A 25563-nucleotide genomic window follows, 5' to 3' on the forward strand; every position below is an offset into this window, starting at 1 on the left:
AGTCAGTACAGAATTCGGCCGACTAACAGCAGATGAGCAAGACTGGGCATGCTCAGAGAAGAAAAAACACACGGAAAGTTAACCATCACATGGCATCACTTCTGCAGTCGGGTGTTGGCCGACAAAATTCGTGTGCAGTCTTTAGCACTTTTCAACCGACAGGACAGCACCAGACAAAAGACGGCCAATCGTTCAGCCGACATTCGGTACGTGTGTACGGGGCTTTACTTAATCCTATATGATAAGACCCAACTAATGATAGGTAAACAACATGAACATGGGTTACAACTTTCTTCCATTTTCTTTAAAAAAGATAATAGACTTTTTTTTTTTTTTTTTTCGAAATAACACCAATGGTGTCACATTATTACTCCCCACATAAATGAAACCCAGACAATTCCCCTGGAAGAGGTGTGAGGGGAGCCCGCTGTGACATTCCAATAACTACCATCAGCAGAGCCAGATTAGATCATTTACAAAGCAAACTAGACAGTAGTCTAGGGCCCAATGGGTGTCAGAGGAGCCCAGCTACAACATTCATGCTCCTGCAGTAAATCAAGTAAAAAGAACAAAATTGTTAAAGCTGTGGCACACAGAGGATACACTTGTAAGCAATTGCTGTCTGATGGGGAGGGCCTTGTTAGGCAAAAATGCAAATTGGAATGGCTTCTTTGCACCTATTGGAATCCTTTGGAAGTCAATTAAACCATCAGCCATAGAAATCACTGCCTCAAAATGGCACTGAAATGAATGAAAGCTGCGTACATTTAGATTCTCGCTATCTACAATTCCCCCTTTGTTTTGTCTTGTAATAGTGAAGAACATAAACTTCCTAAGATGCAGGCTAAATTATAAATTGCCGGAACAGGAAACTGGATTGCTACCATTTCATATTGAGTGTACATGGCCTCTTTCAACATTGCTTTCTTTTACATTTGAGGATATGGCTTACAGCTAGTGAAAACCCAAAATTCAGTATCTCAGAAAATTAGAACAGTAAGGCTGGCCATACACTATACAATTTTCTTATTCAATTTCCGTTAGATTTACCTTAAACTATGTAGTGCATGGGCCTGCCTGACTGCATACAAATTGAAAGTGTTTTGGTTTGACCCTATATTACATGGTTGTGGTAAATCTAAAGGAAAGTTGAACAAGAAAATTGCATAGTGTATGGCCAGCCTTAGAATTAGAAAAGTTCAATATTGTAGACTCATGGTGTCACACTCTAATCAGCTAATTAACTCAAAACACCTTTAAAAAGGTTGCCTAAACCTTTAATTTGTCTCTCAGTCTGGCTCAGTGGGTTACACAATCACGGGGAAGACTGCTGACTTGATAGTTGTCCAGAGACAGTCAATGGCACCCGCCACAAGGAGGGTAAGTCACAAAAAGGTCATTGCTAAACAAGTTGGCTGTTCACAGAGTGCTGTATCCAAGCATATTAAAAGGAAAGTTAAGCGGAAGGAAAAATTGTGGTAGAAAAAAAAAAAGGTGCACAAACAGGGATAAGCACAACCTTGAGAGGATTGTGAAGCAAAAGCCATTCTAGAATTTGGGAGGAGATTCACAAGGAGTGGACTACAGTTGGTGTCAGTGCTTCAAGAGCCACCACGCACACACGCGCGTATCCAGGCCATGGGCTACAAGACACTCCTGAAGCAGAGACAACGTTAGAAGAGTCTTACATAGGCTAAGAAGAAAAAAAAAAAAAAAAAAAAAAAAAAAGGACAGGACCGTTGCAAATTGTACTTTTATCCAAAAAGAGGACTTTGGGCCAATAAGCATTTCATTTGTAAATCAAGGTCCCAGAGTCTGAAGAACTGGTGGAGAGGCACAGAATCCAAAACTGCACGAGGTCCAGTGTGAAGTTTCCACAGTCAGTGATGATTTGGGGAGCCATGCCATGATTTGGGGGAGCTGCTGGTGTTGGTCCACTGTGTTTTATCAAATTCAAAGTTAGCACAGCCCTCTACTAGGAAATTCTAGAGCACTTCATGCTGCCTTCTGCTGACCAACTTTATGGAGATGCTGATTTAATTTTCCAGTAGGACTGCCAAAAGTACCAATACCTGGTTTAATGATCATGGTATCACTGTGCTTGATTGGCAAGAAAAGTCATCTGACCTAAACCCCATAGAGAATCTGTGGGGTATGGTCAAGAGGAAGAGGAGAGGCACCCGACCCAACAATGCAGATGAGCTGAAGGCCCCTATAAAAGCAACCTGGGCTTCCCTAACACTTCAGCAGTACCATAGGATGATCTCCCTCATGCCACGCCGCATTGATGCCGTAATTCATGCAAAAGGAGCTCTGACCAAGTATTGAGTGTATACCAGAGGCGGAACTACCAGGGTTGCAGCAGTCCACTTGCAACCGGGCCCTGGTGACCCGCCACTGTGGGGGGGGCGGCTGACTTCTCTGGTTACACTCCAGACGGAACAGCGATACTTGTTGCACAGCGCAGTGGACCGTCCACACAGTCTCCACCACGTCCGTGCAGCTGCAGGCTGATGAAGGGGCATTCTGTTTGAGAGCCGAATCTGCTGACCCAGTGCGGTGATGGGGGAGGAGCTGAAACTGATTGGTTGTGATGCTGAATGAGGATGGATGTCACAGGCGACACATGGAGCCGAGAGAGACAGCAATGCAGGGGGAACAGAGTGCACACTGACAGCAAGTGTCACTGAATCCAGTCCCCACCAGCGCTGCTGAATTAATCCCTCCCTAGCACTGACACTCATCCCACCCACCCCCCTAGCCTTGACACTCATCCCATCCATCTCTAGCCCTGACACTCCTCCCCCCCCGTACTGACATTCATCCCATCCATCCCTAGCCCTGACACTCCTCCCCCCCCCGTACTGACATTGATCCCATCCATCCCTAGCACTGACACTCCTCCCACCCCCCTCCCTAGCCCTGACACTCATCCCATCCATCCCTAGCACCGACACTCATCCCACCCCCCCCCTGTACTGACATACATCCCATCCATCCCTAGCACCGACACTCCTCCCACCCCCCCCCCTGTACTGACATACATCCCATCCATCCCTAGCACCGACACTCCTCCCACCCCCCCCCCTGTACTGACATTCATCCCATCCATCCCTAGCACTGACACTCCTCCCACCCCCCTCCCTAGCCCTGACACCCATCCCATCCATCCCTTGCACCGACAATCCTCCCACCCCCCCCCCCCCCCGTACTGACATTCATCCCATCCATCCCTAGCACTGACACTCCTCCCACCCCCCTCCCTAGCCCTGACACTCATCCCATCCATCCCTAGCACCGCCAATCCTCCCACCCCCCCCTGTACTGACATTCATCCCATCCATCCCTAGCACTGATACTCATCCCCCCCCCCAGCACTGGCACTCATCCCCCCCCCCCAGCACTGACACTCATCCCATCCATCCCTAGCCTAGGAAGGGGCAAGTGAATGTGTAATTTACCAGCCCCTCTCTTAATGAAGAGTCAGTGATTCATAGTGATCACTTACCAAGTTCATTTATATCTGAAGCATAGTAAACTGTTTACTATGCTTAAATTTGTGAATAAACAGGAAGCCTCTGTACAGAGCTATTCCTGTCCATTCATTCTGTGCAGCTGAGGTTGCAGAGATGGAGATCGGAGGCTGTGTCCTAAAACTCCTTTCCCAGTTTCAATGATGAAACATAAGAGGTCTGTTTAGAACCCCGATATCTCACCCACAGTTCATATTCCCATCGCACACACTCTTGTAATGAGCTCTTAAGGTTCTGGGTGCTGTAGCGACCGCCAGCTGGATACTGGAACCTGCACGATATGTAGCTATTCGCCAGCACACCAAGGATCATCAATTTTGTCAAAATGTTTTTTTATTCAAGAAAGATCACATCACAAAACTGTGTAGTGCAAAGTTTTGGAGCCATGCAGGACCCCTTTGTCAGGCCTTTATTTGGACGAAATTGATGATCCTTGGTGTGCTGGTGAATATCTACATATGATGACATCTCACCCAAGCTCCACCAAGGGGCTCCTAAAAAAATAAAAAACTGAAAAAATAAAGTGGTAAAAAAAAAAAAAAAAAAAAAAAAAAAATACTGACACCAGTGGCTGAACTACCAGGGTCCCAAAAGTTGCACTTGTGACCAGGCCCTAGCATTTTGCCACCAGCTGGGGGTCAGGGGGGCCCTTTATGGTGTCTTGCACCCAGGCCCGGAAGGTTCTAGTTATGCCACTGGTGCATACTATACTGTACATGGATATACTTTTCAGTAAGCCAACACTTCTGTGTTAAACATTGTCTTGGTTAATGGTCTTTTGTAATCTAATTTTCTGAGATACAAAATTTTGGGTTTTCACTAGCTGCGAGTCAAAATCATCAAAATTGAAATAAAGAAATGCTTAAAATATATCACTCTGTGTATAATTAAGCTATACAATACAGTATAGGAGTTTAACTTTAATAATTCAATTCAAAAAGTGATTAACTTTTTGACGATAGTCAAATTTTTTGAGATGCACCTGTAGTTGCAGACATACCTGTGTGATGTAAATGGCTCACGGACACTATTTGCATGCAAAGACAGAGGACACTATGCAAGTTTGTAGACTGCCCTATAGCATTCACAAAATTAACTGTCCAATGAGTGGTTAGATGCTGGCAGGCCCAATTACCCTCTAAATTCCACAGGCAGCCTATAGCCGGGTACACACAGATCGAAATTTGGCTGGTTCAGCAAGAGTCGGCTGATTTTCCATCTGTGTGTAGTTGGCAGAAGCTGATCTAATATTTTCTGCTGCTGGAAAACCTGCATTTGATCAGCTGCTGCTGCCAATAGCTGCAGTGCTGATCAGTGTATTCTGACAAGGGGAGGAGATACCTACATCCATGAATCAGTTTTCAATCAGTCCACTGACTGAATAAAAAAACAAAAAAAAAAAAAAACCTCAGTGTATACTCCGCTTAAGTGAGAAAAAAAAATAGTAAAGTATGTTTATCAAAGTTCAGTAAATTTTACCTGCTTTGTTTGCTGATAAGCTTCAATGCTGTTAAGCCATGCAAGCACTGGACCTTTGTCATCTGTAGAGCCTCTCCCATAGAGTTTACCTAGATACAAACATATCAGTTGTGAAGATAACACAGTCAGTTGTTGCAATTCATGTTTATCTAGAGTAATAATGACAATATAATTGTTTAGTTCAGCCAGTTTGTAATCTTAAAGATGTGTGATCTGAATTGTCAGCACACTTATAAGTGCAAAGTTGTAAATCAACAAGTATGTGTTAAGTTGTAACCATGGTGGCTTAATTACATTTCTTTCAGTCAGAGTGTACAGCAGTTTGCCTGACAGAAGCCAGGCCAACGATCGACTTTTGTCAAAGGGACATGCTGGGGAAAAAAAAAAAAATGACCCCCCCCCCCCCCAAAAATATAAATAAATAAACACACACACACACACACACACACACACACACCAACTTTGCAGTGTGTATCAGGTCCTAGCTTACTTAACAGTTGCTTTTTTCCCTCCAAACAAGGCTTTCAGTGCATTGCTGATCTAAAATATGCAGGTATGAATGAATGGCCAGACAAATTAATTCATTGAGGCATTTACCAGTTAAAAAAAGGGGAGAACCACTTTTGTGGACAAGCATGCATTCAGGTTGAGAAGGACCCAACAGCCTGCTGCTGGTATTTCCTTGGAAGTCCTTGAGTAGGGTGATAAGTAGATTTAGCAGTGGGCTTGTGGACTTAAAGCAAGTAGAAGTGTATACTGTAAAACAAGCAGCATGGGTCCTAGGTGGGCAGTACTCCCAACTAGGTACCCCAAATTTCTGAGTATAAAAAGGAAGGGACTGTTGATAATGGATTGGGCCAAAAGGTGGGGGGGGGGTCAAGTGACTTTATACTGTCCACTAATACTAGCGGTCATAGAACCCTGAAGATTTTGTATGTTTTTTGGGGAACAAAGTTTATGCTCCTAAAGCTAAGGGGTAGGAACCGTCTGCACAGAAAGCTGCGGTGTCCCAGGTGAAGCTGCACAGGCTGTCTACACAGTTATGCTAAGAATCTAAAAATATTATAGCTACCCTATATGTTTGCCCCCTGAGAGTCATAACAATACTTCCAATTCTAGGCCAAACTTGTTTTGGACAGAGTTAAAGGATTAGATTCTCTGTCAAGTTTTACTGTCTTTTTCCCAGTTAGGGAGGTTCACCCTCTTTTCTATTGGTGATCACTGTTGATATTGGATATACATACACTTTAAAGAGGCGCCATAACCAAACAAGTGAGTGCCCATGTCTTTGGTCATCAAAAGGTAAAAGGATGAATCAGAGTCAGATTAAACAGGTAGAGTCACCAATTTAATAGTGGAAATTGTAAGCCCTGTCATTTAGTCTCTAACTAGTGGCAAGCTGTGTAGTCTGGTTAGGAAAGAGAATGTGTACCAAGAACAAAGGGATGGCCACCTAAAAAAGTAGAAATTAAACCACAGTTTATAGACTCTCTATTGGGCAACTTATTATCTGACCTCATTCAGGTCTGTTCATTCCCCCCCCCCCCCCCCGATTAACTGTAGTCAACAATAGCGCACAGACATTAGATCATCATGTGACTTGGACAAAAGGACAGATCAAGAGGAAACAAACTGTCAACTAATGCTTATGAGCACCTTGAGAGCAATTATTTATACCAATCTGGATATTTTGAAAGCTTACTTCATGTTGGTCCACATTGGTGCTGATGTGATTTGCACAGAAACGCAAGACAAGGGAAAAAAAATAATTTTTTCAATGGTGCCCATTCACATCAATGCGACTGTGCAGTGCAATTTTGTAAAAAGGTTTCTGTGCTACTTGGTACAATTTCAGTTTGATTTGGCTCCACAAAATATGCTAACCACAAAGCCGCATCAAAATCACACCACTTAATCACACTGAAAATTGCATCAAAAGAACATTGCAGTAGTGAAACAAGCCTTATTAATAACTTAACAACTTTCTACTTATATATAGAATAAGATAAACATTTTTAATGATTCATAAGTTATGGACAGGTATTAGAAGCACACATATTATAGTTTGAATACCGAAAAGCTTCAAATTAAACACTATCTAGCAGAAGGAAAAGATCAGAATGACTGCAATCATCCTCTGATACGAGAAGAGCCAGAGAGGTCACCTTACAGTATCTACTAAGATAGCACTGTAAGCTCCAAGAAACCTTTGCTCTCCCATTTAAATCAATGTCAGCTCAAGTGACAACTAAAGAAACTGCTGACATTACATATTATGTGCAAGTTAGTGTCAAAGTTGTTTCCTGTACTGCATTCACAAGACAGCAACATTTTTGCAAACTTTGTGTAAAAAAGCAAAAAGGTGTCAAATTATTGATCACACAAGAATAGGTTAAATGAAAAAATTAATTGATCAATGAGTTGCCCAAGAGCAACGGTGTTTTCCTGTGCCTTATCATCCAGACATCACAGTCTGGTGTGACCATAGAGAGCTAGATATGGAGATCGTCAACAGAACTGATAAGAAGGGAAGCTACAGTAGTTACATGGTTTTCTCTTCGATATATACATAATCAAATCAGTTTTAATTTAGTAACTTTACCAAAGAATAGGTTTTAAAAAAAAAAAAAACTTTGTTTCTGCAGACAGTTTTTTCCAATTTTATAGGTTTATGAAAGCAGACATATACTATATACATGCATGGATTTCTGCTCAGTAGGGTGCAATGTCTAAGCCCTAGTGCCCTTCTCAATAAGAGGACTATGGACTAGGTTCCATTATAAACCACAGATTCTTAATATGCTTTATAGAGCATACAGGCCAAAGGAAACAAATGGGCACACGCAGATGAGTTCACATCTTCACAAACGCTATGTACAATTAGCCCAAAAGGTGAAACACATTAGAGGGTCGGTCCTCAGCCACATGTTTTTGGCTGGTTCAAGAAAGTCAAAGAAACAAAATTGGCTTCATTGGCATGCAGCAACTTGTGTATTTGGTCTTGGGTGTGAGGACTGGCTCCCTGGCCATAACTTGGTACACCTGTAGATGGAGGGAGATGTGCAAGTTTGGAGCAGTGACAACTTCTACTGTTAACTAAGCATTCATTTAAAGTTATTGGAAAACTATTTTTTTTTTTAGTTATATTGGTCCAGCTTAGACCAATGTAACTATGTGCCATATCTGCAGGATCCCTGTGGAACAGTGTAGTAAACACTGTTTCTACAGTGATTATCCTTAGATTCTGGGTCCTATCCTGCAGCTTCATCAACACAGGACACTCGCTGGGCATGGCCCCAGGGAAAAGTTTGCATTCTCATTGAATGCAAAAGCATTCTCAGATTGTGTAAGGAGGAGATTGTGAAATCACTACCTTGCCTCTCCACTTTATTCAATCTGAGAATGCTATACAAAAAAAAAAAAAAAACACAACACACATGCTGAACAGTCACTTGGTATATTTCAAATCTCGTTGCAGTGTACAGATGGTAATAAGCAGGTTTTGTTTCCTTCTTTGCCGTGCTACACAAAAAAAATGGCTGATGTGCATTAATAATTTACATGCATTGTGGATGTCAATGACAGATTCTCCTAAGGCAAGGAAGAAAATCACATTCCCTGAAATACAGATGACCACCTGAAGGAGTAATTACAAATCAAGTTATATTACTTATGCAGTGATAAACTTAATCAGTCATTCATGTAAATGCTTGGCACAAGTCTACTTTAAAGTGTAGGAATTTTAACATTTACAACTAAAAAGTTCCTACATTTGCAAATGAACTAAAATATGTCTGCTATTAATTTTAATAGCCAATAAATCATCTCCTTTGCACAACTCTTCAGTTTGCTACAAGGGCCAACTTTCGGGGATAAGCTCAGTCTACTTGCTTATCTACGGTAAGAACGCTCCTAATGGCCACTGAGTAGAAAGCTAAACAAAAAAATCCTCTCTCCTATTCGCTCTATTTTTTTTTTTTTTTTTAGGTCCCTCTTCTCACTCTCCCATGGTTTTCAGCTATTCAAGAATAGAACAGGCCATGAAAATGGATTAAACTTAATTTCTGTACTGCCCAGATAAACAGTAAAAACTTTAGAATTCTTAACTGCTAAATGTGCCCACCTCTGACTTTAAGGAGCTGGTTCCTAGAGTTTGGGAAGCTTCCCAGGCATTCTTTAAAAGGCCATGTTTCTCTTGTAGGGATTGGCAGCTATGGTACCATTGCTGGGATTATTTTTAACTTGTATACCAGTAGCTATCCATGGCATGCTTGCTCTCCAGTCCACCCACATCAATAAGAACATTAACATTTCCTACTGAGATAAGAAGAAAAAAGAAAAAAAAAAAAGAAAAGAAAGAAGAAAGAAGGAAGAGGTGGAGTTCATGAGCCTTGAGATACATAGGAAACCCCATTTAGAGTTTGTTCATTACTCCAGCTGTCACATGAGTCAAAGCTGGAGCAAAGGTTCTGTACCGACTCATCAAATTCATCTGCGTCTCCTTTTTTCCATATTATATATTCAGCTTGGATTTTTAAATGAGTGCAGCAAATAATTTGTTAGAACAAGCAAATTAATTCTTAGGAGTTTACTAATTTAAGGGTGTAGCTTGTAAGTCTAAGCCCAAGTATTACTTATTGTCTTACCAGAGCTCTTTTTGGCAAAACTGCATGGCCATAGATCTCAATGTGGCACCACCCAAATGTCTTTAGTCATGTACTGATGCTCTGTATCAGAAATATATCTGTTGGCTGCTACTGTGCTGTGGGACTTCAGTTACAAAAGAGAAGTCACCGGTTTCTCTGCTTGATTCGATAGCTCAGTCTTTTGAAAAAAAAAAAAAAAGTAATTGATAAAAAAAACAAAAATCACAATAAGATATCCAGCTGTTTTAGTGCAGTAAGGCCTGCCATAGATGGTTTAAATCTTGGCTGGATGTTCCCCTTGGGGTGCCCAGGGAGCGATGGCGGACTTCTTGTGGACGTGTTCACTCACCTGTACTAATCTGCTATGTTATGATGTTATGTGTAGTTGATTTATCTTTCTGCCATGCCAGTTACATTGTGACCCATATGTACTGCTTTATCTTGTTCACTTGGCTGTTTACCTTGTTTACTTGTCAAAATTCAATAAAAATCTATTGAAACTAAATCTTGGCTAGTTCAGCAGGAATCATGCATGGGTAGGCTGAATGTACCAAGTTGATCCATCAACTTAGGTACAACCAGCCTGCCGGTTCTTGCATGCAATTAATCACTACTGGCTGGTATAGCCACTAGCATTAATCCTGGTCTTCTCCCCTGGCAGAACGGGGTTCTCCTGTGAACGTGGTCTGATGGGGGGGCTGAGGAGAAGAAAAGAAAAAAAAAAAAAAAAAAGAAAAACACACCTCCGTGGTTGCAGGAATGAAATTTGCACCAGCTTTAGTTGACATTTTTTATAATCAATGGTGATTCTGTAGGTGAAAGTTTTGCACACTTACCATCTCTTTCTTCCAGAATGAAAGGCTCGCTGTCCCACCCATCTTCCAGAGCTGCTGGCTGGACATCCAGGTGGCCATAAACACACACTGTCTTCTTACCAGGATCTGAACCCAGCTTTCCCAGAATTATGGGAGGAAGAGGGATTTCTGAGCCATCAGGGAGCTGGAAAAACAAGTATTCATGAAAATGCTGCATTCATAATAATCACTAGTAAATTATACATTTGTCAGCATGTTTACAACAAAGCGATTTTTCTTCACTGTTCAGCCTGGTGCACACGATCAGAATATCGTACGAAAAAACCCTTCCGAAGCAATCGTACAATAATCTGATCATTTGTACACAGCTTTCGTCTGAAGTTTTAGAAGGGACAAAGCACGAAAATCTTTACGATACTGGATACCAGATTTTCCTCTGAAAATGCAATACATTTCATGAATTCCGAATTTTTATTCCAGTGTACGAGAACTTTTGTACTCAGTAACCTATTCGTAAAAAAAATTTAAAAAAATAAGTTTGCCCGAGATAATCTCATCGTGTGTACTGGGCTCATCACATGTACAAATCACAATTGTAAAAGATTGCAAGCAAGAATGTTCTCTGCACTGACTGCATGGAAACACTGCTTGCCAGTATTCCAGGGTTGGCTTTTCTTTTTTTAAGGAGTTGAATTTCATGCCGCTGCGGTGCCTTGACAAACATTCCTGTACATTTGTGTGTGAAAAAACTGCAGCATGCTGTACTTGTTTTTTTAAATGCATATAAAAAGCACTGCAATGGCATAAACGAGGGTCATCGTTCCATTTTTCTTGCATATTCATTTGTACTGGGCTTAAACATGTTCAACTGCATCTGATGTAAACGAACCATCAAGCATTCAACCCAACGCTGGGAACTTGCTGATAGGAATAATAATTAAATCATTATAAAGCTGCACTGATTAAGTTATGTAGACAAATGAGGTTTGATCCCACTAAAGCAGAGTGAAGTAGTGCTTGTATCTGAGAAAAGCTTGAACTGGATTTCAAATCTTTCTGACAGTTAAACTTACAGTTTATGCATTTCAGACTTTGTCTGAAGTTTGGCTTTAAATGAAGGCCACTGAGTCAAACAATTTTGCTCTACAGAAGGATTTACTTCTCGACAATTCATTGTGAATTCATTTATAAAAACATTAATCCTATTCATAAACCTGATGAAGCCAGCTAGACAGGCTTTACTAGGTTACTGCAACATTTACCCTAACTGTCCAGGCTGGTTTGTTCAGGCTAAGAACCAAGTATACACAAGAACAACGCATTGATAAACAGAAAGAGAAAGAGAATTTGTATGTAGTACTGTCACCATAGGGCTTGCTGTGTGAGGATATCTTGGGCCTCCCTCTGATTACCGGCAACCAGTCACTAAGGGATTTAACACATCCATCCTTACTCAAACAGTCCAGGGTAGTTGGTTTTGTATTTATTGTTGGAACTTGGATGAGAGAAGGAAATAGTGGGATACTCCAACTGAACAATTCACAGTAGATAAGAACAACTCTCACTTGTGGAAGAAGACACACTGCTTTTGCCATACTGACACTTTTATGGAAGAATCAAGTCATCTTGCTCTCTCTAGCAGCAGACTTGATGCAACTACTTTATCTTCAGGCCACTCTCTAGCATCCCCTGGACTGACACGAGTCCACTGACTCTTCTAGTTGAAGGGATAGCCCCCACAGGACAGGCCCCATGACAGTTCTCTTTGCAGGACCTCTGGGTTCAGCTTCTCTCTGACTGTCAGGCCCTCAGGTTGACTACCCAAGGCCCATGGCAGCTTCTACAGGAGGGGCAGCCGCCCCTCTACCCCTGGGACCCCGCTCTCCAACCAAAAACCCTGAGCATATGTACCCTTGGCATTTACACAGTCACCCAGCATGCAACAAACCACTTTCTTCTGCTAATAGCCAGGGTGCATATATATATATATATATGTGTCATACATTTTCAGTTTTGACATGCGACTCTTGGACAGGGCTTTTTCCAGCTTTATCTTGGGTTTATAGTATTCAGGATGTGGCTTACAGGTAGCAAGGTTGGTATTAACTGGATCATGTTTCATAGTGAGGTATCAGATAAAGCAGTTCAGTATTCATTCTGAGTAAGGGTAATCTCTTTTCATCAGTCTCAAAGTGGGCCTAAATTCACAAAGTAAAGATTTCCAATGCCAATAGTACTAATGCAGTATCCAGAAAATCTGAGGCTGCTTAGGCTCATATTTGAAAATCTGCAGTTTAAGATCTCAGGCACAGCTTAGTCTCAGATTTGGTGATGTTACTACTGTGCTACACTCCTTTCTGAAGTCTTACACAAGGAATAAAGTCCCACCTTTACCAAAGTGGCTACCATCACATAGAGACACAGTGCAGAACAAGTCAGAAATTGGGGAAAAAAAAAAAAAAATCAGCCACAGGAGACAGGTAAATACTGGCGATTAGTCATTTAGAAGCAGTTCAGGTCATCTTTAAACAAGCTATACCTTGTGAGATCTTATCCTCCATCTCTAAATTCTAATTTGGGATTGTGTATCTATCAAAAAACGGCACCCATCCTACTTGGTCCCCATGTACCTCCTGTCAAACTTTTACACACACACACACAAAAATCTCAGTAAATGGAGCAGGATCTTGACAGCCTGTCAGTCCCGAGCTAACCAATCCCAGCCTACCCCCTTTACAGGTGGACACGAGAATAGACACTCCCCTCAAAGACTTCTATGAGGCCATAATACCCCTGCACAGCCAGGAGAAAAAAAAAAAAAAAAGTGTACTTATGGTGCTAGACAGAAAAACTTCAGGGGCTGCAGCCGCAGCAGTCAGATCTGGGCAAGTATTCATCTGTGGAGGAGTAAGGTGGAATAGGTTCGCTCAGGGGAAAAAAAATAAGAAGTGCACTTTGACCAAAAGTGCATGAATTCTTGAACTTACCGTAAATCCCATTTCTCTGATGTTCACTGACGGACACAGCTCCTGATATTCATAACCATTGGGTTTTACTGCCCCCTACAGGAGTAGGACATTAGGCAGATAAGAATTCTGGCTACATCCATGGGCAGTCCCAGGGGGTATACTCCCTCTCTCTGCTATAGCCACTCAGTTTTGTTACAAGCACTGTCAGGAGAATTATAACTCCACAGAGGGGTGGGTGCAGTGTCTATCAATGAACATCAGGGAAATTGATTTTATGGTAAGCCAAAAATCCCATTTTCCCTTTCGTTCATTGACTGACAGCTCCTGATATTCATAACCATTGGGACATCCCAAAGCAGTGTTAAACATGAACGGTAAGGGAAAAAAAAAACAAAAAAAAACCTGTAACACTGGTAAGGGACAACCTCCACCGCGCTGGCAGCACCAACCTGTTGCCAGGCACAAAGTACCAAGTGATCCTCAGCAGAGAGGGAGAGGAACCCACCAGACTCACCACCCACAGAAACAGGCACCAGGAAAATCTGCACTACACGTGCAGCGATCAGGAAGTAAAAATGATCCAGGAGTCAGCACCAGGAGATGAGGAGGGGCTCCCACCACCAAAATCGCCGCCCACAGGGCTCCACTGTCATGACCACCGCAATTGCCTAAGGCAAACCACAAGAAAATGGCCATCGGACTACACAAACATGGCCGCTGTGTATAGAAACACACAGGCTACAACAAAATGGTGGCACCACGAGGCTCACAGGGACACAGGAGGGAGACCAGGCCTCAAGGACAGATCCAGGCAGGATGGGAGGCCCTGGCAGGAGCCCCCCCTGCACAATCGATCGTCCAGTCGCCAGCGGCGCACCCCCTGACCCCCATAGCCAGGTAGTGCCCTGCCCCCATCCCAGGAAAGTGGTCAGACCACAAAAAAAAAAAAATAGCCCCAGCTTGGGGGGAGTGATGCCTGCGGAAAAAGAGGGGAACCCGGGGGTCTGACTGTCCCAAGGAGGGGCCCACGTCCACCCCAAAACTCTCCAGGGGAAGAGGGGGGGGGAGCTACTCAGCATACCAGGAACCAGACAGGCCCTGCTCCAGACAGAACCCCTCTCAAAAGAATTGGGGGGCTGAAGAAGAATCGGCCAGGAGGAACGCTGCAACTCAGGCCAAGGCCTGGTCGTATGTGACCTCACAAGGCATTTAACTTGCAAGCCACTGGTAGAGGGGGGACAGCTACTTACCACACCAGGAAAAAGGTGGGCACCGCTACATCATAATATGGGTGCTGTCGGCCAGGAGGAAATGCTGCGACTCAGGCTGAAGCCAGTTCATATGTACCCTCGCGAGACGTTTAACTCGCAGGCCAGCCACCGTCCGGTGGGGCTATGTCGCAGCTGACCTAGGAGCTATTTTTTGCCAGGATCAAAGATCCCAGCAAGGAAATAGGTCTTTACTCTTGACTAGGCAGAAAAAAAAAAGAAAAAAAACTGGAGTGGCTATAGCAGAGAGAGTATACCCCCTGAGACTGTCCATGGGTTTAGCCAGAACCTTTTCTGCTTAGTGTGCTATTTCTGAAGGGGGCAGTATAACCCAGTGGTTATGAATATCAGGAGTGGTGTCCGTCAATGAACGAAACATAAATACAAAATTTTGGAGGAGTTGTCACTGGAAAAGGAAGAGAAGGGAAGTCTTCAAACATTCAAAAGTGAGGATTTCACTCACTTTGGACATATAACCTATTAACTTTCACTTCCTGATGCTAGAGAACAGGGAGGAAAGTATGACAGGCTCAGCCTGCAAAAAAAAAAAACCCTTATAGGGTCTTTAACCTTCCTTATTCCACTCAAAAGATAAAAAAGAAAGTGCAGGATTTAATCCATATCTAAAAGTGCAAGACCCCACACACACACACACACACACACACACACACACACACACACCTTTATGACCATTAGATCAGATCTAGAAGTGCGATTTTTAGAAATTCAGAGATTTCTACCGCTTTGATTAGATCCCTATGATTTTTGTGAAACGCAGCACAAAAGGAGACAAATCTGCAAGACCAATCTCTTATTACTGTCCAATGCTGCCATTTAGTTTCACTGAGGAAGTATTATTGAGTAATCTCCTCTGCAGGGTTGGAATAAGTAGATTAATCTCTTGTTCATGAGATTATTTGGTGATTATTCTCCTCATTTGAAGCAAACTTCAATATAGAGTGATCTCATGAGATCACAGAGAAATTCGAGGCAATAAGTGAAGGCAATATACGAGTTCCAAAACGCTATCTAGAAAGCACTACAGCGGTGTTAAAAATTATAAAATTTCCATAATATTAATCTGAGTTTTCTGTAATCCCTATGGCCAGAATTGTGTTTTGTGCAGACTATGTACAATATCCTCAATGCCTCAAATCTCCAAGGCGGGTTTGGATCGGATTGGTGGGAATACCTTAGTACTACTTCCCCGCATCAGGCTTTCTGCATGAGAGACACAGCAGCAAGCCTGCAAGGTGAGGGTTTAGGAAATACTCGTTTATCACCAACTGCTTTCTTAGATTGGCATTTAAGAGAATAAAAACTGCTTGAACAGCTGTGCCGTTATTATAGGTTTTCAAGCATACAAGTATTTGTGTGACTGACTGTACACATAGGGCTGCATTTCAGCATAGAGATTAATGATCCCTATACACACTTATCAAAGTTCAGAAACAGTAGTAGAAATAAGGACAAACACTCGTTCCATTTTGACATAACACAACACTGCAAAGTGTATTACTTAAAGATCAAAGAGTTCCTTTTATACTCTACAGGTACAGCTTTTTGGGGTTAGTGGAGGCGATTGGTAGCCTGGCTTTAAAGCTTTGACCACTCAACTTCAAAGTCTATACCTCAGTCATAAACTATAAGAAACACACTTTGAATCAGGCAGGTTACCTTCTGTTTTCCGATGTCCACCAACTCTGTGCTGCCTCCCAGACGCTCAATTTCTTTGGCAGCCACCTCCATCATCTTCTTGATTTCCCCTCTTTTTTCTGGCCAGGCCGACACACTTTGGATGGCAACCCATTCTGCCAGTCTCTACAGGATTAGAGAACAAACTGTTACCCCTCTCAGAACACTCTGTATTGAGCAACAAAAAGTATATGTACCCCAGTGGGTGAGAGTAAAACACTTACTTACTGATCCTCCACTCCCCAATGTTTAAGCAGTCGACTGTCCCTTTTTACGTTATCCCATCCATAGCAGGGCTATAGGCACTGCAGCAGTCTTGATTATATCAGGACCTTAGATTGCTGGAGCATATGGTTGAAGACGCTGCAGGGCCCAGTCTAGCAGCAAAGAAGAGCGGAGGATCAGGAAGGTAAATCTTTTCTATGCCCCTAGACCTAAACAAGCAGTTAACCCTTGTAGTGGGTGAAGCCCCACTGCAAGGGAGAATTTAAGTTTACAGAGTTGTGTTTTATGTTAACATATGCTGTAAAATGCTGGGCGAATCACAACGATGAATAAAAACACTGATCTGTTTTCTTTTAAACCCAATGTCCATCAAAGCATTCATTTTAAGTTTTTTTTTTTTTTAGCATACATACCCGATATCCAGGTGTCTCTTCAGTCACAAAAACAGTATTTCTCCTGCGCTCAAGTTGTATGCGAGAAGGCACGTGGCCTGAATGGTCTTTTTGCACAAAACTAGTGGTCTCGCTGCCCCCTCAGGACGAAGGGTATCCAATTACCCTATAAAACGAGAAGGGCGCACCAACCTTGCACATTACCACTAAAAGGTTTATTTAAATCCAAAAAGGTAGCATACATTATACTAACAAAACGTATGATATATACACGCATGCAGGAAATAGGAACCAATCGCCTCCAGTACACATCAATGTTGCTGAATGTCAGCCAGGTCATTGCGGATACCACGTCACGAGGGAGAAACCTTCTTCAGAGCCAACTGCAAGTGGCAGTTTTGGCTCTGAAGAAGAGACATCTCCCTCGAAACGCGTTAGCCAGGTCATTGCGGATGCCATCACGCCATCCAGCAGTATAGAAGTGTCCTGGAGACGATTGGTCCCCATTTCCCACATGCGCGTGTGTGTATATATATTTATTTCATTTATTTTAGGGCAAGGCCGATATATCAGGGGCCGAAATGCACTTTCCCCGATATATCGGTATCGGCCCCGAAACTGGCTGATATTGCCGATATTTTTGTGATGTCATTCTGCCTTCTTAGGCCGCCTCCCTCGCCTTGGACAGCCTCATCTGGAGTCAGGACTAGTCTCGCGGGAGTGTATCACAGCCATACACCCACCCACAGCAGCCTGGTGCCAGCCAGCCACCAACATCCACAGGCCCTGTAGCAGCCAGCCACAGGCACTGTACCAGTGAGCCAGCCACCCACCGGCACTGTACCAGCCAGCCACCCACAGCCCCTGTGCAAGCCAGCCAGCCACCCACAGACAGGGTGCCAGCCATTAGGCATTAAACAAAAATTAACATGTTCAGTACCAGATTTGTTTCAAAAATGGTCTTTATTTTTCAAAACTTTAAATGAACAAAATATCAGCCCATACCGATAAGTTGTGACCAAAATATCGGTATCGGCTCTGAAAAAAAACATATCGGTCTATCCCTAATTAATATATATATCTATCTTATGTTTGTGAGTATAGATGTATGCTACCTTTTTGGATTAAAAAAAAAAAAAAAAACACCTTTTTAGTGGTAATGCGCAAAGGTCGGTGCCCCCTTCTCTTGTTGTCTCTTCAGTCACATTATGATTGGGGATCCTCATCCTTCACTTCTTTCCTCTGGTGGTGGGCGATGTATACTCTTGCACAGAATGGTGCTAACTTAACGACCTGTGAAGGTCATTCTAGGCAGCAGTGTGGTCAAGGTCAAAAGCGTGGTGAGACACTCAGGAGAGACCCGAGCAGCACAATTGAAAAGAGGCGTTCACAAAGCTGTATTACCATATCTCATGGAATTTTACATGAACGCTCCCTGCTTAGTAGTCTGTCAGATTTTTACACTAGTTTCTTTAGGATTAGGCTGAAAAGGAGATATGTGATATGAAGTGCTGTTTGAATAGCATGTAATAGTGAGGGGGCGCACTTTGAAACCTTCGCCTTGGGCACTGGAGGACCCATCACAGCACTTACAGGAAACTGATATGTGCTTACAATGAGTAGTATACATTTTGCAATAAAAAAAAAAAAAGTTTATGGCCAGCCTCCCCAACCTGCTTAGGAGTGATGAAAAAAATCCCAACTCATTCCATATGTAATCTTACATAATCATGTGAAGGTGGCGCGCTACACTAAATGAATAACTATCATAATCAATTTCCAAAAACATATCTAAAACAAAAGTCATAGTGATAAGCAAATAATTGTGTGCCAATCGTGCACCGTGCAATAAATCCAAAATTGGTGTAACTAAGTTCATGAGAATAAAGAACAAATCAAAATAATGGTTCCAATAAAGGTTGTAGCCGTGAGTCAGTTATAACATGCAGTGCTTCAATACAGAATAAAAAAAAAAAAAAAAAAAAAAAAACTAGTGCTCAATGTGCAAGATCCATCCACCTGGTAAGCACCTTTGAGTGCAATGCGCACTCACCTGCAGCACAATGGCAATGTGCAGAAAATAACACACCAATCCACCTGGGGGAGTCCTATGGATTTCCTGGAATCCTCCCCTTAATCAGGCTGGGTATGCTCCACGTCTATATATATATATATATATATATATATATATATATATATATATATATATATATATATATATATATAGGTAAACAGAATGATTTCGTAGTGTAATAGGTTTTTAAAAAAACATTTATTCATTAAAAAAGACTTCATCCAAAACACTCACATTTTGGCAGGCATATAAGCATGGAATCCAAATCTCTATGTTCCGTGTGCAGCTACAGTTCCCCGGGCGCCTGACACGGATCACAATGTAAACAAAATGTCATAGTTTAATAACTTTGTAAAAAGGTAATTTTTCTTCTTCCCTGATGGGCACTGATAATCAGGACACTGATGTGTTTTGTGCATATGTGTTGCAATGCATTACTAAGTGAAATGCAGTGCCCCGATTATCAGCGTAGATGTCCCGTTCACACAAGCCAATAACCAACTTGTGTTTACATTGAAATCAGTTGTGATTGAACACAGATCACATAGTAAAAGGCCACTGTGATTGGCCCTTTACCCTGATCTAAGGACACAGTGATCACAGAGTGCGCCGCCCACTCGCCACAGCTGGCACGATTATGGGAGGATGTCATATGATGCCCTCCCAGAATTGGCCGGCTGTGCTGTAGCCGTCATTCGGCTACAGCGCGGTCTGCAAGTGGTATAGTATAACTAAAAGCTATTTTTTTTTTGTTTTGGATAGGGTGGAGAGGGAATAGAACCCCTGTCAATTTTTTTTGCCATCTGTGCCTCCATTAGGGGATTCACCTTCTCTAGATTTGTCCTGTTTACCATTATCGGTAATAGTAAAAGAAAATCCCAAATTTTGTAAGTAGGAGGGGAAATATTCCAATGGGGACACTAGTTCTGGTAACATGGGAGTCCTCAAGGAATTCCTTTAATTTGTAGGGATTTCCTCTCACTTCCTGTTTGGCTATAGGACATAAGTGAAGGGAAACCTTTTGCAATAGGACAAAAAAAAAAAAAAAAAAAAAAAAAAAAAGGTTTTGTCTATAGTTCCACTTTATTGTGCAAAATGCAAATATTTCTAACCCTACAAGATCATACAATCAGATTTTATGTGGCCAGGTTATCTATAGGCAAATTTTTATTTGTTTCGGATAGAGGTGGGGGGGGGGGGGGGTAGACCCACTGTACGGTTTTTATTTTTGTGAAAAAAAAGGAGGATTTTATTTTTATTTTTTCTTAAATCAGGCTATATGAGATTAAGGCCCCTTTCACACATACGGACCATTCATTTAAATCAGTTCAGTCAGGTTTTTTGTCATCCATTTTTTCATCCAGTTTTTAACGGATTAAAAACAGGGCTTTCATCCGTTCAAAAAAAAAAAAAAAAAAAAACACGGATGTAAACGAATGATCTTCTGTTGTCATCCATTTTTTTCCATAGGAATGCATTGATGTCAACGGATGGATGAAAAACAGACTAACAGTCTGTATGTGTAAAAGGGGCCCAATAGTCATTTGTTGTAGTATGCATTTAGAACAATTTCAATCATAAGCAGTCTGCAAAAAAAATGTGGTGTATCTGACTTTTCTTAGAATAACATTAAAAAGAAAAAAATGTCAGCCATGTAGCCTATTCCCATAAGTAGTCAGACTAGAAGCTGTAAAACAACCCTCAGCGGGCATGCATTAAGGTGCCCATAATACACGCATGCTGATGTGGGTGACCACAATTGGGGACCGGCGGCTCCGGCGCTGTGAGTGGCTGAAGCCATGATGACATCACACCCGCACATGCGCGCGGGAGTTCACATTCCAGCAAGGAGCTCTGAAGGGTTGTCGGACCTTCAGAGCACATGCACCACTGGGGTCAGTGGCTGCATGTAGGGTGATTATCTCCTAAACCATGCAGGTTTAGGAGATATTCATTTTACCTACAGGTAAGCATTCATATAGGCTTACCTGTAGGTAAAAAAAGCGGAGTACAGTATACTACTGCTTTAAAATGATAATGATTTGTGCAATCAAAAGAAAGAATTCTGTACCTTCCTTTGCTTTTATATTTCTGAAACCCGAGTCTTCCTTAAAAATGTCCCATATTAAAGTTTTTATTTCTGTCCGAGTATGCCTTTTCTCTCTCTGTCCTTATAACCACTGTCACTGGGTCTGAAAGGGAGAGAAAAACCGCAAACTGTTCTAGAAAAGAATTCCTCCAGTTAATGCAGTAACAACTGTCTTAATTCCGTTTCACCTGAAAGCTGCTAGCTCACATTCACCTGTGAATGAATGCATGCCACATGCCTGTTTGAGAGCCGGTTCACACTGCCGCGACCACTAAAGTCGCCTCATAAGGGGGCGACTTCCACGAGACGACTTTGTAGGTCTTTGTATTTGGCCAATCAGAATATGATGTGTTGTGACCTAATTTCCCTTTCCTTTTTTTTCTGGCATTTATCGGGCATTTTTGGGCGTCTTTGGAGGCAGGCATGTCTTTAGTGTCTGGGGGGTCTAAAAAAAGTGTACCTGTGAAGTTTCAGCTCTGTAGCATGTCCAGAACCCCCAGAAAATTAGCATTTTTCTTATAATTATTAATACAACAGTGTGGCGGATTCTGTACACCTTGCCTTTTTTCTTGCAGGCATTTATCTGGAATTTTTCGAGGCAGGCATGACTTTTTTTGGATTTAGTGTCTGGGGGGTCCAAAAAGTGTACCTGTGAAGTTTCATCTCTGTAGCATGTCCAGAGCCCCCCAAAAATTAGCATTTTTCTTATAATTTTTATTAGAACATTAATACGGCTTCTCTCCACCTGGCTTTTTTTCTTGCAGGCATTTATCAGGCATTTTTCGAGGCAGGCATGACTTTTTTTGGATTTAGTGTCTGGGGGGTCTAAAAAGTGTACCTGTGAAGTTTCATCTCTGTAGCATGTCCAGAACCCCCAAAAAATTAGCACTTTAAGCTGGGTACACAGGGATCACAATTAAATCAGTTTAGCAGGAAATGGCAGAATTATGATCAGTGTGTGGCCCAATAGATTGACTTCTGCCAAACAGGACTGCTGAAAAACCTTAATTTGAGCAGCCACTTCAGTGCTGATCAGTGCATTCTAACAGCAGAGGAGTCTCTGCTGCCCAAACGCAGCCCTTATAATTTCTCCTCCCCTGCTCGCTTTAGGCGAGTGGAAATAATCTGAGGGAGCCCCATCAGTGGAGTGGATTCTCCTCCCAACCTCCGCCCCCTGTCATTCTCCTAGCAGGGCCAGCCCATTCTTTTCAATGGCACTTGTTGAAATGAGTGCGACATGAAGAAGACACAGCGACTTTGAAAAGGTTCCTGCAAGATTTGACCTTAATCCAGAGAGTGTAAAGTTTGATCAAAGTCGCTCCATAGTTGCACTGGAAATCGTGCAACTTGGAGTCAGTGTCAGACTAGTGTGAATGGAGCCTTAGGGTCACAATCTGACTGTAACATAAACTCTAGATTTGCCAAAACTTTGTAATAAGAGTACATGCCTAACTCTTGGCACTATATAAATCCTGAATAGTTTTAATACTACATCACCTCCACCTAAAAACACCTCCATCAGATCGTTCCCCATAGCGATTACCTTTTCTACCACCTTCCCCTCGCTATGTCCAAACTATGCCCCCCCCCCAGCTGTTCAGGAACTACAATTCCCATCATGCCTAGTTCTGTTTGTGACTGTCAGAGATTTTCAATGCCTCATGGGACATTTAGTTCTGCAAAATGCTGGAGGGCCATAGTTTGGACACCCCTGCCTGTGCACTGCATAAGCAAGGCCCTCCTATTCCTTCTGTATTGAACTGTATTGTATTTATACTGCCCCCCTTTATATTGTAAAGCACTGTACAAACTGCTGGCGCTATACAAATCCTGAATAAATAGAAGCTTATCAGAGAGGCCCTTGCACTACATAGTTTTTGGTAGATCCAACAATGACTATACATTAAAGTTGCACCGACACTTTTTTATTTTAACCGGCGAGTACCAATAGTTTATATACACAAGCACTCACTGATACCTTTGCTGTGTGATTTGAGCCCATGCAAAATGAATTGGCTCAAATCACACTTCAAAGAACCACATGCGATTTGAACAGGAATACAGTGCAATTCCTGTCTAAATTGCATGCCATTTCCTGCACTGCTCCTGTGTAAACCCAGGCTAAGTCATGATGACAAGTCTGGGTTCACACAGGAGCAGTGGGGAAAACTGCATGCGTTTTTCACATTGCATTCCTGTTCAAATTGCATGCGATTCTTTGCGGTGCCGTTTGAGCCCATTGATTTTGCAAGGGGCTCAAATCGCACCGCAGAGGTATCGGAGCATTTGCGCGAGTACTTGGAAATGTTGGCCCCGATACATGCTGCGATAAATTATTGATTTCTTTTCAGATTGATCTCTTTCAATATTAAACAACCTTTTAGATTGACATGCCATGGACAGAAAAGTGGATTTTGATTGATATGATTGTGACCCGATATGATCATAAGCTATCGATTGCATCGGTTTCCACTTTCATAATCTGGTTGGGCATAATACAACTGTAGTCATGAACAAAGTGTCTCTGTGCTGCCGATCAATGCAAAATATCTGATAATATTCCACCCTTGCTGATCGACTCGGTTTAATCCAATCTAACCTCAATCCATCAGATAGGAAATTTGGGCTGTTCAATGGTTCGCAGATGTGGTTGTTTTGATAATAAAATTGAAGTGCGTATTGCCACTGTAGAGGATATTCTACACTCAGACTGTGTGATGCAAGTTATGGATATTATACGTGACTTACACCCCACCCCATTCACACTTGTGCGACTTGTCATGCCACAAGACAAGTGGTACCCTATGTTTTCCAATAATAACCATTCATAGATGTGCAACTTAAAGCCACAGCGACTTCAAAGTAGTTTTATGCATTACTTTGGTCAGACTTTCATGCAACTTGAGGGTCACAGACTTCAATGTTACCCTCAAAACATGCATGAAAGTCCTACCTTAATGTTTTACATGTAACAGTGGGTGTGACTTTGCAGAGTGACAAACAAGTCACATCCAAGTCGCACCAATCCTAAGTTGCAGCAAAGTAATGCTCAGGGCCGGACTGGGAATAAAATTCAGCCCTGGAAAAAATTTCATACCAGCCCCATAGCATTATTATACCGGCCCAACAGAATAACGCCATTATTTTCTTGTTCATAAAAGGGAAAACCATGCATTTTAAAGCAAATTTGAAGAGTGTATTATATACAGATAAGATAGATATGAAAGCATATAGGGCTTTATATATAAAAAGGAGCAAATTCTAGTTAAAAGTGCGGACATGGTAAAGGAAATGTCAGAGGCTGTGAGGACATGGTACAGGAGATGTCAGAATTATTAGGGGCCCTAATACAATGCTGATCCCCCCTCCCCCTAATACAATGCCATTTCCCCTCCCTCCCCCTAAATTTGGGGGGGGGGGGGATCAGCATTGTATTAGGGGGGAGGTCATCATTTTATTAGGGGGAGGGGGTTAGCATTGTATTAGGGGGAGGGGGGCCCAGGGGGGGATGGCATGGCAGGTCAGCATTGTATTAGGGGGAGGGGGTAGCATTGTAGTACGAGTAGGGGCCCTAAAATATGCTGATCCCCCCCCCCCCCCCAAAATGCGAGAGGTCAAGGTCCCCCAGGCCCCAGCCCATTTACTCTTACCTGGCTCAGCTGGCTGTCTCCGACTCTGCTCCGCCTCCAGTCACTCTCAGTCTCCTGCGATCATGCTGCTGCTGCTGGCGTCTGTGTGCTCTGGGAGGGATCGGCGCCGTGACCATCTTGCAGAGTTACTTTGAGTCAGTCAGATGAATGCTCCCGCCGGATGTGACGTCATGGCGCTCATATCGGCTGACGTAGGAAAGATCCGTCACCGTCACTGGAGCGCAGCGGGGGCCGGGCCTGGGCTGCAGTGGCCGTCACAGCGCAGCCGCGGTCAGATGCTTAAAGCGGCCACATCTTAAAGCGGCCCCAGGGCCAGCGGCCCACCGGCCCTGCGTCACAGCGCAGCCGCGGTCAGATGCTTAAAGCGGCCACATCTTAAAGCGGCCCCAGGGCCGGCGGCCCACCGGGAAATTTCCCGGTATCCCGCTAGGCCAGTCCGGCCCTGGTAATGCTTCAAATTTGCAGTGGAAATCACGTGGCTTTGGAGTCGCACAAGTGTAAATGGAGCCTTAGTGAGATTTAGGCTCCATCCACATTAGCGCATCTGCAAATTTGCATGATTTCTAGTGCGACTTTGGTCAAGAGAATGTAAACTTTGATCAAAGTCACATCTAAGTAATGCAGACACCTTTTTCAAAGTCATTGCAACTTTAAGCTGCACCTATTTGAACGGGTGGCATTAAAAGGAATGATCTGCGCCTTGCCAAGCGACTTTGATGTCCAATTCT

The 25563-nt window shown here is 42.7% G+C and overlaps 1 protein-coding gene across 1 annotated transcript in view; it reads right to left on the reverse strand.

Moving 5' to 3' along the window:
- The window catches only part of CNDP2 (carnosine dipeptidase 2), a 222344-nt gene that overhangs the window by 194671 nt on the left and 2110 nt on the right, over positions 1-25563 (reverse strand). The window contains exons 2-4 of the mRNA XM_082258975.1: positions 16388-16531; positions 10495-10657; positions 5013-5101 (exon numbers count right to left, since the gene is read on the reverse strand). Of these exons, the coding sequence (XP_082115101.1) occupies positions 5013-5101; positions 10495-10657; positions 16388-16531 (396 nt within the window). The remainder of the gene's footprint in view (positions 1-5012; positions 5102-10494; positions 10658-16387; positions 16532-25563) is intronic.

This window comes from Pelophylax lessonae (genome assembly GCF_965119305.1).
Source record: "Pelophylax lessonae genome assembly, chromosome: 5".
Taxonomy (NCBI): Eukaryota; Metazoa; Chordata; class Amphibia; order Anura; family Ranidae; genus Pelophylax; species Pelophylax lessonae.